Source organism: Carcharodon carcharias, chromosome 6 (assembly GCF_017639515.1).
Source record: "Carcharodon carcharias isolate sCarCar2 chromosome 6, sCarCar2.pri, whole genome shotgun sequence".
Classification (NCBI taxonomy): Eukaryota; Metazoa; Chordata; class Chondrichthyes; order Lamniformes; family Lamnidae; genus Carcharodon; species Carcharodon carcharias.
This window is the reverse complement of record NC_054472.1, coordinates 39,442,470-39,463,438: the sequence shown is the minus strand read 5'-3', so window position 1 is coordinate 39,463,438 and position 20,969 is coordinate 39,442,470. Positions and strand designations below refer to the sequence as shown.

The window sequence follows — 20,969 nt, the reverse complement described above, 5'->3', positions numbered from 1 at the left end:
ATCAGAGCCTGGCAGCTCTTCTGCTCTGCAGCGCCACTGGGCAGGTGGTGGTTGCTGTGGGAAGTACATCCACCGGAGGATTGTGGAGCGACCCAGGCCGGAGGTAAGCAATGGTGGGAAGGTTCTTGTGGGGTGGTGGTTACAGGGTGGAGGATGTAGTGGGGTCATCAGCAAGGTCAGTAGGCCTTCTCTTCCTGCTGTTGGGTGCCACGATGAGGTACTGAATGCCTTTGAACAAGGGATCCTCTCCAGGAGAGCACAAGCAACCTGCACAAGTTTGCATGTTGTGCTCCCTGTTTGGCAACAGGCCTGCCTGCCACTGGGTTAATACCGGTGGCAATGGGAAAATGTCTTTATTTGGGCAATAATTGCCACTTAAGGACTTTAATTAGTGGCAGGGCAGGATGGCCATCCACAGGCCTTCCTGCCACAGACTTAATCAGGGTGGAGGCGGGAAGGTGGCCAGAGATGACTGCAGTGGAGCTAAATGAAAATGACACATCTGTGGAAATAAGAATAACATTAAACAACTTCTGTTATAAAATACATGCACTAAAAATAGAGAAAGACTCTTGGAGGCACCAGACAAATGTAGAATAAGATCCAGGGCAATAACAGCTATAAGAACCTTTGTCTGTGTGTATTCGTGATTTCACAGAATCGTGTTAGCAAGCTCATTAAAGTTGGCATTATTCACAATTCCTTCCAATGACTTTTACTATACTGGGAGATGGTTGTTCACATTTCCATGCTACTGGTATTTTTGACCAAGACTTTTCCCTTGGGAGTGTTTTGATTAGGTTTGCTATCATTTTGCAAGCATTGTGAATCATATTTTGTACAGGCTGGAAACATTTATTGGGGTGCTTTAGGCTATTGTGGTTAAAATCAGTTTTCTACCATATTTTTTTAAGTGATCATGATCATGCATTTTTCATTTCTTTGGAGCTAGTGCCATTGATTTAGTACCAAAGAAGGCAATTTTGATTCTGTTGCTTTTCTATGTTTAGATTATGGCTTTCTTGGTTTATTATTGTATTTTCTCACTTCTGATTCAGTGTAAAAACATGTCTGCCCCCGATAGGTAACAGTGCCATCTGCTGTATTGCTAAGCCATATAGATCAGAAGGTCAATTGAACTGTGCAGGAATTGGAACTGCATTAATTTCATCTATGTTAGCAGTGCTGGGGCTTCAGCTGTTTCTAATCTGATCTTCAGTTTCTAACCTGAATTCAGAATGCAATGAAAATTGATCACATTAACAGATGATAGAAAGGTGCAGTGTAGGGGGCAGTTGATCTGTTGCAGCGTACAAGGAATTACATAGGGTCAAGAGGAAATCTTCAACTGGAGAAAATGATGATAGATTCTATGCAGATATTGGGAGGACATGTGCATTCTATGGGCCATCAGCGAGTGGGAAAGATATGGAGAGCAAATTTGCAGGGAAATTGCAGAGATGTAAGAAGTATAGAATAGTGATCGTGGCGAATTTTAATTATCCTAATACTGACTTGGGACAATAATAGTGTTAAAAACAAAAAATTGCGGATGCTGGAAATCCAAAACAAAAACAGAATTACCTGGAAAAACTCAGCAGGTCTGGCAGCATCAGCGGAGAAGACAATAATGGTGTACTGGGCAGAGAAGGAGAAAAGTTTCTGAAGTCAGGAAAATTTTCTTGATCATTACGTTCTGACCCAACGAGGAAGGAGGCATTGCTATATCTGCTTCTGGGAATGAGGTGGGCCAAGTGGGTGAAGTGTCAGTAGGGGAACATGTAGAAAACAGCGATCGTAGTATCATAAGGTCTAATTGAGCTATTGAAAAAGAAAAGGAGCAATCTAGAGTAGAATATTTAATTGAGGGAGGGCCAATTTCCTCAGGTTGAGAAATGACCTGTTCTGGGTAAATTAGAACAAAAGATTGACAGGCAAAACTGTAACAGAGCAATGGGCTGCCTTTAAATAACAGATGGTTTGAGTACAATCAAGATACATTTCAACCAGGGGGAAAGTTAGGGATGATGAAGGAGGTAGTGAGATGAAGCAACAAAAGAGGGTTTATGACAGATGTCAGGTTGATAATACAAGTGAAAATCAGGCTGAAAGTTCAGAGGGGCAGTTCAGAGGGCAGTGAAAAAGGAAAGAAGAGAGGTACTGAGAGAATTTGAGAAGAAATTGGCAGCTAACATAAAGCTGAACCTAAAAGTCTTCTATAGGCATATAAACAGTAAAAGGGTGGTAAGAGGAGGGAAGGAGCTGAAAAGGGACCAAAAAGGGAATCCATGCATGGAGGCAGAGGTACTAAATGAGTTACTTTGTATCTGTCTTTACCAAGGAAGAAGATGTTGCAAGTCCTTCTTAGACATGGGGTTTGTACCAAAGAACTGGAGAATTGCAAATGTTGCACCCCTGTTCAAAAAAGGGTGTAAAGATAAACCAATCAACAGCAGGTAGTGGGAAAGCTTTTTGAAAAGATCAGCAATGTCTTGATGATGTGCTTTATGCCAACTAATGATTTTCAATTCAGTAGCTGAACTGATTTTTTTAGAAAACAGATTTTTTAAAAAAAAGATGAAAGTGACTTGAACTCAGTCAAGCTGGCTATCTAACTTTCCTTACTTTGCATTCCACATTACAACTCATTGAGATGGAAAGGGCATGACTGCAAAAGCCCATCAAAGGTAATAATCTCAAGAGGAATGTGAATGAACCATACTTCCTATTCCATTAACACAACACCCAGATACTCAACTGGGTGGAGACAAATCATCAAACCTAATCACTTGAACAATGGGACCCTGGCTAAGAGGGGGAATTTCCCAGACCTGACCTAATCAAGTTATAGTTGGAATACATGATTACAATTGAATTACTGGTCATTTGGAGAAAACAGTGACATGACAAGCCAAATAAATAGTTACAATGGTAGATTTGGATGAGAAAAGATGAGAGGAGGCTTGAGTGGAGTATAAACTGACTTGGACTGATTGGGCCAAATGTCCTCTTTCTGTGTTGTATATCCTATGTAATATTGTGATTAGGGTGTGAATTCTAGAGTTTAAGGAATAGTTAGCAGAAGATATAGCTGCCAATGGTTGAAAATTGGGGATGCGCCGATAGCCTTATTTGGAGGAGTACAGAGGTCTCAGAGGATTGTAGGACTGGAGGAAGTTACAGAGGTAAGGCAGTGGAGGGGTTTAAGAACAAGGACGAGGATTTTAAAATCAAGGTGTTGTCAGCCAAAGCAGGCCAGTGATCACAAGGCGATGGGTGCCAGACTTGGTGTGATTTAGGAAAGGGGCAACAGAGGTTTGGATGATCTCAAGATTATGAGGGTGCAAGGTGGGAGGCTGGCCAGGAAGTTATTGGAATAGTAAAGTTATTGGAACAGAAGTAACAAAAGCATGAATGAGGATTTTAGCATCAGATAAGCTGAGGAAGGGGTGGAGATGGGCAATGTTACAGAGGTGGAAGTAGGTTGACTTGTGTTGGAGGGAGTATGGGGTCAGAAGCTTTTTCCAGGTCAAATAGGATGCCAAGTTTGCGAATGATCTTGTTCAGAGATTGGCCAAATAGAGAAACGGAGTCGGTGGCTAGTGAACAAAGTTTGGGACAGAAATCACAGGTGATGGCTTTGGTTTTCCTAGCAATTGATTGGAGGAAATTTCTGGTCATCCAATATTGGATGTCAGATAAGCAATGTGATTAATTGGAGGCAGTGGAGAGGTTGAGGGAGGTGGTAGTGAGGTAAAACTGGGTGTTATCAGCAGGCCATACGAATGTGATGTTCTGTTTTCAGATGCTGTGACCTATAGAGACCATGCAATTATTGACTAGGAGAGGGTGATGATGGCAGATTTGAAGGAGAGCGGATCAGTTCTTGATAAGAGGGGGACCGTTTACAACAGCAGTTTACATGAGGGACAGGAAGGGAAGATCAGTGATCAGCAATTTGGTGGGAATTGGGTTGAGGAAGTAGTGCCTTAATGAACAAGAGGAGCTTGTATAGGATGTAAGGGATGTAGAAGAGAAAGAATAAGATGCTTTTTCAGGGGTGAGGCAGAGAAAAACTTCGGGGGATGGAGGAACAGTTGGTTTGGTGGGCCAGGGGAAGAGTAAGAAATGGCAAAGGTATAGTTGACAAAGAAGCCCATGAGCTTTTCAGTTTTGGAAGTGAATTTGAAGCGGGGCAGAGGATAGGGTTGAAAAAGGGAGAAATGAAGTTAGGGTTTACTTTTGTATTTGAGAATGGCTCTGGAATACTGAGCAGTTTTGACAAAGGAGAGCAGGATCCAATAAAGCTTTATGTACTCCAGCCAGATGTGGCAATGAATGACTACTCCAGTTATTTTCCAGCAACGTTCAAATCTGTGTCCCTTGGACTTAAAGCAGTGATGGGGCCTGTATCAAGAGAACCACGAGGGTTAGAGAGATAAGGGTTTTTTTCATTCATTCATGAGTGTAGGCGTCGCTGGCTAGGCCAGCAGTTATTGCCCATCCCTAATACTATAATAGCAATAATCCCTTTCCTGTGGATAAAAGCATCAAAGATGGAGTATTGAGCAGATTTGTAGCTGCTCAAATGCCATGATGAATGAAAGGCTAGAGGTTAGACAGTTAAGAAGTTGAAAGTGCTGTTTTAACTAACTTGGAGAGAGTTTTTTCAGAGATAGACATAGAAGGAAGTGGGGTTGGGAACAAGATGGGATATGTGAATGACGAGGGATACAAGGAAGTGATCAGGATAAATCTTAATAGCATGATGGGTGTAGAGAAGCCACATGGGATGACAAGGTTGTGTAGTTGTGAATTTGGGTAGGTGTATTTATTTGAAGGGAGAGGAAAATGGAAGAGAACAGGAATATGAACTCAGAGCTGGGAAGGTCAAGTGAGATGAGATGATGGTTGAAATTACTAAGGATAGAAAGTTGCTTGGTGCAGATGCTGACGGAGGAATGGTGAAAATATCTTGGTGTGAAACTTGGTATGGTACTTGGGCGGGTGATAGAGTAGAAGTATTTTAAAGAAGAGGTGAGAGGGAACATTTAGGAATAGGAATAGGCTATTTAGCTCCTTGAGCCCTTCTGCCATCCAGTGAGATCATAGTGGAACAAAGTGAGATACTCAAAGGAGAGTGCCAAAGGAGTTATGGGCCAAGCTGAGATGTGATTTTGTGATAAGAACCACGTTACTATCATTTGGTGATATAGACTTTGTATACCACATTCAGCTCTGGCTATTGAGCATATAGTAAACATCCAAGTTGTGGAAATGGTTCAAAGGAGAGCCACGGGCTGAACTCCAAAATTAAACATCTGAGTAATCAGGACACATTTGAAAAACTCAGCTTCTTTAGCCTCACAGCAATGCATTCGATACTGACTAGAGTCATGGCAGCCTTCTGTCTCATGAAATGATGGTTTGCGCCTTGGTGATCGTCCCTGTATTAAACAACACTTGTTGTGGCTTTGCCACACTTGTTCCAGATGAAGACAGTATGCTGAAAAGGTGCAGCATCCTCGGGCCTCTTTTTTTCTCTGAGTCCTCCTCTCAACCAGCTGAGTTTCCCGTTTCTCTTTACCTCTTTCAATGTCCCTCTGAACAGTCAGCTTCCAGATGTCCAGGTCATTGGCGGCCGTCTTCCAGTTGTCTGTGTTGATGTCCACAATCTTCATATCTCACTTGCAGGTGCCCTTGCAGTGGCAGTATACAGAAGGTTGTGACCTAATGGCCAGATCACTGTATGGAGGCTCTTTGGGTACACGGTTGCCATCCATCCAATGAATGTGGCCGAGGCATTCCAGGTGTCATTGGCTTAGTGTATGAAGCAATAAGCTGTAACTATATGACAAGGGAACATGAGGGCAAACTAATGAAAAGCAAGTTCAGGACCGAAATATTTTAACTCACTTTAACTCATAGATGAGTAATGTTAGAAAAGTAAGTTATATGTGTATTTGGGTGTGTTAGGAATAAGGTGTATCTTTAAGTTTAAGTTTAATTTGTATTTCTATTTGTGGGTTAAAAAGGTGAAACCTGGGATCTAGTTTCATTTCAGAGTGGAGATGGCAGGTCTCAAGGCTTTGTTTATATGCCTGCATTCTAATGAGTTTTATGATCCTGGAAGTGGAGAGCTCTGTTATCAAGGGGGGTAGTAGTTTAGGGAAGTTAAAACAAAGTAGAAAAACTGGGCTGTTATCTAGCAACAGGGATCCAGAGAGGGAGCCCCCCCCCCACCCTGAACCACCACCACTCCTCACACACACACACACATGAATGGAACAGGCAAGGTCCCAAGAGGACAGTCTAGTCAAAGGATAAGGACAAGAACCTGGAAAAGATCCTGTTTAGTGAAGTTAAGAGTGTGGAGCAGAGAGGAAGACTCCAAGCTTAAAGAGAAGAAAGCTGCAGGAAGCAGACTTAAAGCAAGAAACCAGAAGATCCAAGGGGACAGCCGAAGGTCCGTAACTCTTTACTATGGGCTTGTGACGCAGTGGTGTTCTGTTGACACGGCTGAGTCAGTGAGAGAGAGTGGGTGGAAGAAAACTTGAATGCTCGTGCCGATTGGAAGGAGAGTTCAAAACCCTGGAGGTGGACCCCTGTGGAAGATGTCTGAGAGAAAGTGTTGTTTGGGAGAAGATTTCAGAGCAAGTTCTGCAAAAGTAGAGATTAGAAACCCCTGTGTGAAAGACGGAGTTCAGTGAGACCGGTTGGCTCATGTTGTAACAAGTGTCTGGGGGGTGTTGAAGAGATATTCATAGCATCTATTTGGGGTGGCATCTGTCACTTGGTTTCAGGGGGTGGTGTGTCTAACCGCAAGTCACCTATTGGTTTACATGCACTGTGTACTTACTGTGAACATTAGAGTATAAGAAAGCTTTTGTAACTTGTGTTATCCTTACGAATCTGTATATATCTGTAAATGTATAGTTGTGGGTGAAGGAGTATTGTAATATATTTAATCCTTTCTTGTTTAATAAATGTTTTATTCTTTTGTTAAAAGTTCATCAGCTGACTCCTGTGACTCTGCCCAGTAGACACTCTCCACGTATCTAAACGAAAAAATAAAAGCTAGGATCTATCAAGCCGGGTTCTACCCTGGGATTTGGCTTGTCCAGTAGTAACATCAGCTGGGATCATAACATTAATTTAAAATCCAATACCATCATTAAAGATTTTTTTTCATTGCGTCTCTCTTCCTTTTCAGGCTATCACATGTAACCTCTCTGCTTTTAATAGTAAGCTGCACTTCTTTGCTTGTACATTGTGTTGTGAAAGTAGTGTCCATGGTAGCTTGATCATGCAACTGAACAAATAAAAGATTCCAAGGAACAATCTTCACCCTAACCAGTAAGTTTCAGATCTTGATATGATGCAAGAAGTACAATTCTGAAGATTGTCTTAATAGTGGCATAATGAACACATGCTTTATTCATGGTCTTGAGGACTGCCTTACATATGTTACCTGGCGAAGTGCTGAAGTCTGCTTTGTAATGTCATTGGATGTGCTGAATGTTGTGAACTTATATTATTGAGTTCTTTGCAAATAAAAAAATGGAAGACTGTGACAAGAATGTCGTTGAAGCTGTGACCTGTGCAAATTGTATAACTCAGACACCTCATTCTGTATTAACAGGACCACTCGAAGGCACATTTGAGGATGATGAGGAAGAATGTCTGTCTGAAGAAAATGATACAATTAGCAGAGGAGACTACACACTTGAGGAAAACTTCTCAGCAGACTATGGTTCAGAACATCTCAGTTGTGAAGAAGCAGAATATTACTGCGGTAAAGGTAACTGGAGTGAATAGATTTTACTATAATATGTATGTTACTTCTGGTCCATTGGATGTTATTGCATTGTTGTAGAACTTTCTGTTATTGAAGCGTATTTGCATTACATGCCATCCCTGGATCCTTGAAAAATCCGCACAGCAGCAGAAAGTTTCAAATCTGGCTCCCAAATACTTTTTAGGAGTCCAATTGTGTCAGTTTATGTCAGTTAATCGTCCTGCATCTCTCTGACAGGACACTCAGAAGTCCCGTTAACCAGCGGGTATAAAAAGCAATAGATGTGTGTGCAGTGAGTTAGGATTGTGTTTCGCACTTTGCATGTCTTAACTGCAACTCCCCCACCCTCCTCCTGCCTTATGTGGGGGTATAATAATGAGATAAATATTTCTGCACAGATGTGTAATTAATAATAAAGGAGGACTGATAAGAACTAACTCTAGTAAAATATTTGTGGAAAGGTTTGGTCATGCCATCAGTTTGTGTATGCATCTGACACAGCTGGAACATAGACTCTTGATCCATAAGTGTTAATTCTTATGTATGGCATTGTCAAGCATGCCTGTCTTTGGGTCGAAGCTTCGCTTTGCACTTAGTGATCATCTGTGACAATGTTGCATGATCTCCTGACTAATTCAGTAAAGTGTAAGACAAGTGTCTCCTGGGTTCACATACCTGAAGAGTTATTTCTTTTCAGTAGTGACACTGAAAAGGTTATGACTCTTAATAGTTGCTGGAATCTAATTTACTCTCTTCATTTCCTTGGCATGACTAATAAAAATCACCTGATAACAGTGAAGGATTTTTTTTACATTTGTTAGTGTAATGAAGCTTTTCTTCATGACACTTTTTCTAGTTTGCCTTAATTCCTTGCTATAAGTGCTTCATCTGATAGCTTTCGATGTCTCATGTCATACATTTTCTAATCAGGCACCAGGTTTTGTCTGCCCTTCAAACCTTTTCAGTCAATATTCTGTCTTTCTTAAGCAGCTGTAATGATAGATCCCATGCCAATGTGTGAATCCCTCTAGAAGCATCAATACTCAATGCCTGTGCCTTGATCACTCTGCCTTTGTGTCGTTTAATATCAAAATCTCCAAAGCCAGTGGTACCTTTTTTGTGAGGATTATGAATTTGAGCTCCTTTAAATTATCTTAGCTACAGAGCATATTATATTGACATTTGGAGTTCTCTTTGGACTGACAGAAGCTTGGTGCACAAAGCTGAAAAAAGCCGATATGACTTTGTTTCTACCTTGCTCGAGGAGTTGTATGTGTAAATCGCCTAAGCTTATTGACCCGAATCTTTGCCTTCTTGTCTTCTGATTTGTTTGGAACACAGACACTGATAGAGCATTGATACAGCCGATTTAGCAGCTCAGTGATTTGTTTTACAACAGGCGCCTTTGGCGAGACATTATCACTCCCTCAGGCCACCATTGTTTTGTTCTTTTCTCTAAGAGTCCTAAGACTTTAGTTTAAAGATGTGATCAAATTTCCTCTCATTTGATCAAATAGTTTCAGCTGATCTGTTTCTGAAAACTCAGTGCTATAAGTATATTAGACTTGTCAAATTGTGTTAAATGTATTGTGATATGCAGCACACATATGCAGGCATATTATCATAGTTGTAGACTCTCCTGATTCAAACTATATCACCAGTTTCTCAATGCCTTTAATGCCCATTTCATCAACAGTACCACCATTCCACATTGTAGAGGATAAACTGAATATAAAGAGGAGGTTAGGAAACATTTTTTCATGTAAAGGGTTTATGAAGTCTCATGGCATCAGGTTAGACACAGGCAAGGAAACTTCCTGCTGATTGCCACCTGCCACCCAGCCCCTCAGCTGATGAATCAGTGCTCCTCCATGTTGAACATCAATTAGAAGAAAGACTGAGGGTGGCAAGGGCACAGAACATTGTCTGTGTGGGGCACTTCAATATTCATCACCAAGAGTGGCTCAGTAGCGTGACTACTGATTGAGCTGGGTCTGCGGCAGATGATGAGAGAACCAACAAGAGGGAAAAATCTACTTCACATCATTCTCACCAACCAGCAATGCACCTCACAATGCACTTGTCGCAGATGCATCTATCCATGATGCTATTGGTAGGAATGACCATCACACACTCCCTGTGGAGACAAAGGCCTGTCTTCAAATTGAGGACACCCTCCTTCAAGTGTGGCACCACCACTGTGCTAAATGAGATAGATTTCAAATAGATCCAACAACCCATGAGATGCTGTGGGCCATCAGCAGCAGCAGAATTATATTCATCCACAATCCAAATTCATGGCCTAGCAAATTCCTACTATCAAGCCAGGGGACCAATCCTGGTTCAATGAGGAATGTAGGAGAGCATTCCAGGAGAACCAACAGCATACCTAAAAATGCGGTGCTAACTTGCTAAAGCTAAACAAAGGACTGAATGCAAGCTGAACAGCGAAAGCAGCATGCAATAGAGCCAAGTGATCCAACAACCAACAGATCAGATCAAAGTTCTGCATCCCTATCACATCCAGTCACAAGTGATGGTGGAGAATTAAACAACTAACTGGTGGAGAAGGAGGCCCCATAAACATCCCCATCCCAGCACGTCAGTTCAAAAGACAAGGCTAAAGCATTTACAATGATCTTCTGCCAGAGGTGTTGAGTGGATGATCCATCTTAGCTTCTTCCTGAGGTTCCTACCATCACAGAAGTAAGTCTGTGGTGAATTTGAATTCTTCCACATGATATCAAGAAACAGCTAAAGACACTGGATAAATCAAAGGCGATGGACACTGACAACATCTCAGCTACATTATTAAACACATGCTCCAGAAGTAGCCTTGACCCTAGCCAAGCTGTTCCAGAACAGCTACAACACTGGCATCTACCTTACAATGTAGAAATTTGCCAGAAATTTTAGGTCCACACAAAAACAGGATAACTCCAATCGTGCCAATTACCAGTCAATCCGCCTACTCTCAATCACGAGCAAAATGATGGAAGGTGTTGTTGACAGTACTATCAAGGAGCACTTAAGCAGCAAAAAACTGACTTGCTAATACTCAGTTTGGGATACCTAACACAAAAGAGGATGGTTGTGGCTGTTGGAGGCCAATCATCTCGGCCCCAGGACATCACTGCAGGAGCTCCACAGTGTACTGTCCTAGGCCCACCCATCTTCAACTGCCTCATCAATGACCTTCTCTCCAACATAAAGTCAGAGGTGAGGATCTTCACTGATGATTGCACAGTTAAAGCCACAGTTTTAGAATAGTCAAGTTGTTCATTTAAGAGGAAGAATGAGGAGAAGCAATATAAAGAGTACATTTTAAAGGGCGCGCAGGAGTGGAGGGACCTGGGGCATATGTGCACAAATGAGTAAAGGTGGCAGGGCAGGTTAAGGAAAGGGTTGTCACGACCACTGGGGATAGTGCGCTGTAGTTTCAAGCCCCACTGCTCCCTGAGCCATGACAAATGTGAGAAGTTTAGTCAGACCACCAGAGTGCCCCAATTCTACCTAACTGTTTAATTTAGGTTTAAAGAACATGAGCACCAGGTTTGTAAACTTAACAAGTAAATAACTGTTTATTAAACAAATTGTCTGTAACCAGTGAAAGAAAAAAATATGAACAGGTAACTTCACACACACAAAACATGGATTTTAAGGGTGAGATAAAACAGTTCAATAGCACCAATCTGGAGTTCAGGATTAGATGTGTTGACTTTGATTGCTTTCTTCCAAATTTCTTGCAGGTTGTTGTGGTTGACACAAGGTGGTCTATCAGCAGCTACAGTCTGTGGGGTTCTCTGGTTGAAACTTGCTTTTAATGTCTCTACTGGTGATTTTTCCCCTTTTCCTCCTAACAGGGGTTTCTCAAAGAAAGTAAAATACAGCGATGTGAGGAATAGTCAGCTAGCTACAATGGCAGGATTACTGGAGTCTTATAAAACACAGGAGTGAGATTTCAGATCTTTTCTCTTTTCAGGCTAGGAGCTGGTCTACTGCACTATCCTCACACAGAACCTAGCCACTTAGTCAGGAGCCATTCAAAACGCCATCGTTAGGCAGTTCCCTCTTAAACCAGGTCTCCGTCCCAGCACTATTCTGTCCAACCTGGCAAACACTGTTTCAGGTGATAGCAACATTGTAGATTTTCTTCTTCCTGCTCTAGTGAACATCTCTTTTAAACTGCAGCCATGGTAGTTTTTAAAGCAACAGTCCAATCTTAAAGCCACAGTCTAAAAATTAAAAATATGTTCTTTATAGGGTTAATATTGCAAACAGGATCCTGCGATTTATAAGTAGCAGCATAGAGAACAAAAGCAAGGACGTTATGATAAAATTATACTGTATAAAACCTTGATTCGGTCTCAATTGGAGTATTGTATTCAGGTGTAGGCAGCACATTTTAGGAAGGATGTGAAGCTTTAGAAAGGGTGCAGAAAAGATTCATGAGAATGATCCTTGGGATGAGGAACTTCAGCCATGTGGATAGGTTGGAGAGGTTGGGACACTTTTTTATTCCTGGGCATCACTGGTTAGGCCAGTGATCATTGTCTATTCCTAATTGCCCTTGAGAAGGTGGTGGTGAGCTGTCTTCTTGAACTGCTGAAGTTCATTTGGTGTAAGTACACCCACAGTGGTGTCAGGAAGGGAATTCCAGGATTTTGACCCAGCGACAGTGAAGAAACAGCGATACAGCTCACTGTCAGGACGATGTGTAACTTGGAGGGAAACTTGCAGGTGGTATTTTTTTCATGCTGCCCTTGTCCTCCCAGTTGGTAGAGATTGCAGGTTTGGAAAGTGCTGTTGAAGGAACTTTGACAAGTTGCTGCAGCGCACCTTGTATATGGTATACATTGCTGCCATTATGCCTTGGTGGATGGAGTGAATGTTTAAGAGAAGATTAAAAGGAGATTTAATAGAGGTGTTCAAAATTATAAGGGGTCTGGACAGAGTAGGTAGGGAGAAACTGTTTCCATTGGCGAAAGGATTGAGAACAAGAGGGCATTGATTAAAGTTGATTGACAGAAGTGGCAATGGTGACAAGAGGAAAATTTTTTTCTTGGCAGGTGATTAGGAATGCATTGCCTGAGAATGTGGTGGGGGCAGATTAAATCATGGCTTTCAAAAGAGAATTGGACAATTATCTGAAAATTTATAAAAAGGGTTATGGGGAAAAGCGGGGGAGTGAAAATAACTGTGCACTCTTGCAGAGAACAATGGGCCAAATGGTGGCCTCCTGTACTGTAATCATTCTGTGATTATGTTCAGTGGTATTTTCAGCTTTTCAGATACTGAACCAGAGTGTGTCTGCATGCAGCAAAACCTGGACAATATCCAGGCTCGGGCTGATAAGTGGCAATTAACATTTGTGCCGCACAAGTGCCAGGCAATGACCATCTCCAACAAGAGAGAATCTAACTATCTCCACTTGCCATTCTTAAGAACATAAGAAATAGGAGCAGGAAAAGGACATTTGGCCCTTGGAGCCTGCTCCACCATTCAATAAGACGATGGCTGGTCTGATTGTCACCTCAACTCCACTTTCCTGTATTCCCTGTAATATCTTAATTAAGACGGTTTTTACCGTTGCATGAGGTCCTGCTGCTTACACCCCCCACTTCCCCATAACCCTTGACTCCCTTGTAGATCAAAAAGTCTGTCTAACTCAGCCTTGAATATATTCAATGACCTCACCTCCACTCCAGAGTAGAGAATTCCAAAGATTAACAACTCTCTGAGGGAAGAATATCTCCTTATCACCATCTTAAATGGGAGAAACTATGTCCCCTGGTTTTATATTTCCCCATGAGGGAAAATATCATCTCAGCATCTATCCTGTCAAGACCCTTCAGAATCTTATGTTTCAATAAGGTCACCTCTCATTCTTCTAAACTCCCAATGACTATAATCCAACCTATTTAAGCTTTCCTAATAGGACAACCCCTTCATCCCAGGAATCAACCAAGTGAACCTTCTCTGAACTGCCTCCAATGCAAGTATATCCCTCCTTAAATAAAGAGATCAAAACTATATCCACTATTCCAGGTGTGGCCTCACCAATGCTTTTACAGTTGGAACAAGACTTTCCTACTTTTATACTCCATCCACTTTGCATTAAGGGCCAACATTCCATTTGCCATCCTAGTTGCTTGCTGCACCTGCAGGCTAACTTTTTGTGATTTATGTTCAAGGACATCCACATTCTTTCAATGTCTTTTGCACATATAAACCCAGGTGCCTTTGCTCCTGCACCCCAGTTAGAATTGTACCTTTTATTTTATATTGTCTCTCCATGTTCTTCCTATCAAAATTAATCACTTCACATTTCTCCACATTGAACTTCATCTGCCATTTGTTTGCCCATTCCACCAACTTATCAATGTCCTATTGAAGTCCTACACTATCATCTTCATGGTGCACAATGCTTCCAAGTTTTGTATCATCCTCAAATTATGAAATTGTATCAAGTATCAATCAGTATCAAGTGTATATGAGTAAGATCACTATCAGATTGGTAGATTTTTTTTTCATCTCCACATGGCTCCTGAGGACTGCCCATTGTGGATCTGGTGAGTAGCTATGGAGGTGGCACGGTGTATGAGGTGGCATCGGGATATGAAGTGGCATGAAGATGGATGGAAGCGGCATGGGGTATAAGTTGACATGGAGGTGTCATGGGGGTATGAGGTGATATGACGGTATGAGATGGCATGGACATGAGGATGGGGGCACGAATTGGCATAGAGGTGTCATGGGGTGGGTGGGGCACATGAGTTGGAATGGACATGGTGAGTGGCTGAGGTGATAGGGCTGTGAGAGGTGAGGGCTAGAGGGCCAAACAACTTCTAAAACAACTAGGACAAAGTCCCAGAGAACTGAAGCAGGCCTTCTAACCTCGGCACCCATCTGCCTCGGTGGGTGCCTATGATTCATTTCCAGGGCTGACAGGCCTGTCTCTGTCCTGAGTCCCTGGAAGTGAAAATTGGGTGTAATGGGGCCCTTTAAACTGAGGCTGGTCTGCCAAGTCTAGAAATTTGCCAACTGAAACTAACCGCTTTGTTAGCGAAAATCCAGCCCTCACAACTTGCTTTTCTACCTGTCTTTGTAACATCAACAAATTTAGCTACAATATAACCAGTTTCTTTATCTAATTGTAAATAGTTGAGGTCCCAGCACTGATCACTGTGGCACGCCATTACTTATGGTTTGCCATCCTGAAAATGACCCATTCATCCCAGCTCTGTTTCCTGTTAGTTAGCCAATCCTTTATCCATGCATATATAATCCCCCCAAACCATGCGTTCTTATCTGAAAGTAACCTCTTATGTGGCAGCTTATCAAATGCCTTTTGAAAATCCAAATATACTACATCTACTAGTTCCTATTTATCCACCCTGCTTGTTTACATCCTCAAAGAACACCATTACATTTATCAAACACAATTCCCCTTTCATAAAACTATATTGATTCTGCTTGATTTTATCATAATTTTCTAAACGTTCTGCTGCCACTTCCTTAATAATGGATTCCAGCATTTTGCCAATAGCAGATGTTAGGCTAACTGGCCTATAGTTTCCCGCTTTCTGTCTCCCTCCTTTCTTGAATAGAGGTGTTACATTTTTTCAACGTCATCACCATTGCTGATCCCCACCAACAAAATCCTGGGGGTTAGTATTAACCAGAAACTTAGCTGGACCCGCCATATAAATACTGTGGTTACAGGAACAGGTCAGATGCTGGGAATTCTGTGGCAAGTAACTAAAATTCTGACTCCCCAAATACTGTTCACCATCTGCAAGGCACAAGTTAGGAGTGTGATTAAATACTCTCCACTTGCCTGGATGAGTGCAGCTCCAGTAACACTCAAGAAGATGAACACCATTCAGGACAAGCAGCCTGCTTGATCAGCACCCTATCCACCCACCAGCTTAGTCATTCATTTCCGCCAACGCCTGTGCACAATGTACCATCTACAAAATGCACAGCGGCAACTTGGCAAGGCTCCTTCCATAGCATTTTCAAAACTCCCAACCTCTACCACCTGGAAGTGCAAGGGCAGCAGGTACATGGGTATGCAGCCATCAGCAAGTTCCCCTCCAAATCACATACATCCTAACCTGGAACTGTGCCATTGTTCTTTTACTGATGCTGGGTTTAAGTCCTGAAATTTCCTCCTTAACTACACTCTGACTGTACCTATACCACAAGGACTGCAGCAGTTCAAGAAGGCGGCTCATTATTACCTTCTTAAGGGCAATTAGACATGGGCAATAAATGCTAAACCTTGCCAGCAATCTAATCATCCCACAAATGAATAAAAAAAAATATGGTAGTAAAATACATGAAGTGCATGAATTTACAGTAGTATTCACATCAGAAAAAGTTAGGGTTGTCTGTTGAGGTGTAAGTGAATTTTTCATGTTGTGGTGAGTCTTATGGCAGATTTTTCCATTTCCCTTGGCGTCGGGAGGGGTGAGCAGGCAACATGGTGGGAAGGCCAAAAATCGGCTTCACACCGCTGTGAAACTAGTTAGCGATTGTCCGCTCTGCCCATCATTGGCAAGCTGCCTTTCCCACAGCCGCACATTGAGAACGTCATTTTAGTACATCTGCATATCATTGTAAGCCCTGCTCATGGCAATCATCCCTCCATGTCAAATTTACTGTCTACGTTGGGGGAAAAACACATCAGTGCAGAACACATCTTGGCAAGTGTGACGTGTAGAAGCCCGGACTTACCGTCAGGGCCTTGCTCACATTGCGGACATCCAAGGAGCAGAAGGTGCTGGAGCCCAACAGCAATCAGACCCTGGAAGAAAACATGAATTGCATGTGGGTGGATTCTGAAGGACACGGCTCCACTGCGAATCAGCTCACGAAAGGTGAAAGGTCACTGGAGTTATCATGGTCTGCAACAGATGATCGTCGAGGGGGTGGAGAGGAAGGTGCAGCTGTGAGTGGGAGAGGAAGATGTACCGGGAGCAAAAAATAAAAAATACCTGGAAAAACTCAGCAGGTCTGGCAGCATCGGCAGAGAAGAGTACAGTTGACATTTCAAGTCCTCATGACACTTCAACAGAACTAAGTAGAAATAGGAGAGGGGTGAAATATAAGCTGGTTTAAGTGGGGTGGGGGGGTGGGTAGAGAGAGAGAGAAGAGGCGGGGTGGTTGTTGGGACAAGCAGGCAGTGATAGGAGGAGATAACCAAAAGATGTCACAGACAAAAGAACAAAGAGGTATTGAAGGTGGTGATATTATCTAAAAGAATGTGCTAATTAAGAATGGATAGCAGGATAAGCAGGGTAGCTGTAGTGGGGGTGGGGTGAAATAAGACTAAAAGGGCATAAAAGATAGATAAATGATCGGTAGAATACATTAAAAATAATGGAAATAGGTGGGAAAAGAAAAATTTATATAAATTATTGGAAAAAACTAAAGGAAGGGGGAAGAAACAGAAAGGGGATGGGGATGGAGGAGGGAGCTTAGGATCTAAAACTGTTGAACTCAATATTCAGTCCGAAAGTCTGTAAAGTGCCTAGTCAGAAGATAAGGTGCTGTTCCTCCAGTTTGCGTTGAGCTTCACTGGAACAATGCAGCAAGCCAAGGACAGACATGTGGGCAAGAGAGCAGGGTGGAGTGTTAAAATGGCAAGCGACAGGGAGATCTGGGTTATGCTTGCGGACAGACTGAAGGTGTTCCGCAAAGCAGTCACCGAGTCTGCGTTTGGTCTCTCCAATGTAGAGGAATCCGCATTGGGAGCAACGAATGCAGTAGACTAAGTTGAAGGAAATGCATGTGAAATGCTGCTTCACTTGAAAGGAGTGTTTGGGCCCTTGGATGCTGAGGAGAGAGGAAGTGAAGGGGCAGGTGTTGCATATCTTGCGTTCGCATGGGGAGGTGCCGTAGGAGGGGGTTGAGGAGTAGGGGGTGATGGAGGAGTGGACCAGGGTGTCACGGAGGGAACGATCCCTATGGAATGCCTCCTGGTGGGGTGAAGGGAAGATGTGTTTGGTGGTGGCATCATGCTGGAGTTGGCGGAAATGGTGGAGGATGATCCTTTGAATGCGGAGGCTGGTGGGGCGATAAGTGAGGACAAGGGGGACCCTATCAAGTTTTTGGGAGGGAGGAGAAGGCGTGAGGGCGAATGCGCGAAAGATGGGCCAGACACGGTTGAGGGCCCTGTCAACTACCGTGGGTGGAAAACCTCGGTTAAGGAAGAAGGAGGACATGTCAGAGGAACTGTTTTTGAAGGTAGCATCATCGGAACAGATGCGACGGAGGCGAAGGAACTGAGAGAATGGGATGGAGTCCTTACAGGAAGCGGGGTGTGAGGAACTGCAGTCGAGGTAGCTGTGGGAGTCGGTAGGTTTGTAATGGATATTGGTGGACAGTCCATCACCAGAAATTGAGACAGAGAGGTCAAGGAAGGGAAGGGAAGTGTCAGAGATGGACTATGTGAAAATGATGGAGAAGTGGAGATTGGAAGCAAAGTTAATAAATTTTTCCAGGTTCTGATGAGAGCATGAAGCAGCACCGAAGTAATCATCGATGTACTGGAGAAAAAGTTGTGGGAGGGGGCCAGAGTAGGACTGGAACAAGGAATGTTCCACATACCCGATAAAGATACAGGCATAGCTGGGGCCCATGTGGGTACCCATAGCCATACCTTCTATTTGGAGGAAGTGAGAGGAGTTAAAGGAGAAATTGTTCAGTGTGAGATCAAGTTCAGCCAGACGGGGGAGAGTAGTGGTGGATGGGGATTGTTTGGGCCTCTGTTCGAGGAAGAAGCTAAGAGCACTCAGATCATCCTAGTGGGGGATGGAGGTGCAGAGGGATTGGACGTCCATGGTGAAGAGGAGGCTGTTAGGGCCAGGGAACTGGAAATTGTTGATGTGACGTAAGGTGTCAGAGGAATCACGGATGTAGGTGGGAAGGGACTAGACAAGGGGAGAGAAAAGGGAGTCAAAATAGCGAGAAATAAGTTCCGTGGGGCAGGAGCAGGCTGACATGATCGGTCTGCTGGGACAGTCCTGTTTGTGGATTTTGGGTAGGAGGTAGAAGCGGGCTTCTACCGAGGTTGGGTGACTATCGGGTTGGAAGCTGTGGAAGGAAGATCTCCAGAGGAGATGAGGTCAGTGACAGTCCTGGAAACAATGGCTTGATGTTCAGTGGTGGGGTCATGGTCCAGGGAGAGGTAGGAGGAAGTTGACGCTCAGCCTCCGCAAGGTAGAGGTCAGTACGCCAGACAACAACAGCACCTTTTAGATCTTAAACTCCCTCCTCCATCCCCACTCCCTTTCCGTTTCTTCCCCCTCCTCCTTGTTTTTTCCAATAATTTATATAGATTTTTCTTTTCCCACCTATTTCCATTATTTTTAACGTATTCCACCGATCATTTATCTATACCTTTTATGCCCTTTTAGTCTTATTTCACCCCACCCCCACTAGAGCTACTCTGCTTGTCCTGATATCCATTCTTAATTAGCACATTCTTTTAGATAATATCACCACCTTCAACACCTCTTTGTTCTTTTGTCTGTGACATCTTTTGATTATCTCCTTCTATCACTGCTTGCTTGTCCCAACAACCACCCCACCCCTTCTCTCTCTCTCCCACCGCCACCACCCCCCCCCCAACTTAAACCAGCTTATATTTCACCCCTCTCCTATTTTTACTTAGTTCTGTTGAAGGGTCATGAGGACTCAAAACGTCAACTGTACCCTTCTCCGCCGATGCTGCCGGACCTGCTGAGCTTTTCCAGATATTTATTTTTTGTTTTGGATTTCCAGCATCCGCAGTCTTTTTGTTTTTATCTCAGATGTACCAGGAGGGTGGGAGAGGAATGTACACCGGTGGTGGGGTGGGTGGGTGAGGCTGGGAGATGGGGAATGTTGGTGTCACAGGGGGTGAGGTTGGGAGGGGGAAATGATGGTGTTGGCGGGGGGTGAGGTTGGGAGCGGTCGGAGGAAATCCAGGGGGAGGAGGGTGTGACAGGGAAGAATGCGGCAACTGAGGAGATAGGTGTAAGGGGGGAGGAATTTGAAAGGGAAGGAACTCAGACGGGGAGAAAGAGTCAAAGGGGTGGAACTAGTAAGGGTGGAAGAAGTAGTAAGGGTGGAGGAAGGAATAAGTGGGGCAGGAAGGAGTAAATGGGGGGGATGTCCGGGTGAACATGTAAGGGAGGGGTCTGTGGAGATGATGACTGCAAACTGGTGAGCGAGATGAGTGTGGGTGTGCTAGGAGGGAATAGTGAGTATGAGAGAAGCCAGAGTGAGCCAGTAGGGTGGGAGGGTAATGGTGCAATGGTAGCAGTAGAAGGGACAACGAGGGTGATTGGTAGGGACTCGGAGGCAGACATGGACCCTGGAGGTGGGAAGAAGGTCAGGGAGGTCAATGTGGACGGAGTGAGATTCTCGGGAAGATAGGGAACGTTCACATGGATATCTGGAAAGAAAATAATTCTGGCTGTTAGGTGACGGTGGGGAGGCGGGAGGTATTGCCAGGGGGGTCAACAGTGATGAAGGTAAGGACATGGGTGACTGGGGGAGGAGCAAGAATAGGGGAGCTGAAGACATAATTCACCACAGCCACCTTTCAAAATCGAAAGTGAAAGGAGCCTCATGTTGGGCGGGAACAGGTGCTGCATGGGAGTGCAATCAGTGGATGGGCGGAGATGCAGGTCAATTCAGATGGACAACTAAAAGAGAACCCCAGCAGGATGGAGTGTTGAATAGACTGTCAGTACTTAAAGTTGACAAGGCACTGGGACCGGATGAGATGCATCCAAGGATATTGAAGGAAGTGAGAATAGAAATTGCAGGGGCACTGGCCATAATCTTTCAGTCTTCCCTAGACTCAGGGCTGGTGCTAGAGGACTGGAGAATTGCAAACATTATGCGCTTGTTGAAAAAGGTTGTAAGGATAAGCCCAGCAATTACAGACCAGTAAGTTTAACTTCAGTGGTGGGCAAGATTCTAGAAACAATTATTCAGGATAGAATTAGTAGTCACATGGAAAAATATGGGTCGACAGGAAAGAGCCTGCATGGATTTCTAAAGAGGAAATCGTGTTTAACTAACTTCTGGAGTTTTTGAAGAGGCAACAGAAAAGGTTGATGTGGTGTACATGGACTTTCAAAAAGTATTTGATACAGTGCCACACGACAGA

The 20,969-nt window shown here is 43.5% G+C and overlaps 1 protein-coding gene across 2 annotated transcripts in view; it reads left to right on the top strand.

The window, feature by feature from the left end:
- The window catches only part of zfpm2a (zinc finger protein, FOG family member 2a), a 1,033,040-nt gene that overhangs the window by 290,056 nt on the left and 722,015 nt on the right, over nt 1–20,969 (top strand). For both annotated transcript variants that reach the window (XM_041189567.1, XM_041189566.1), the window contains exon 2: nt 7,643–7,801. In XM_041189567.1, the coding sequence (XP_041045501.1) occupies nt 7,643–7,801 (159 nt within the window). The remainder of the gene's footprint in view (nt 1–7,642; nt 7,802–20,969) is intronic.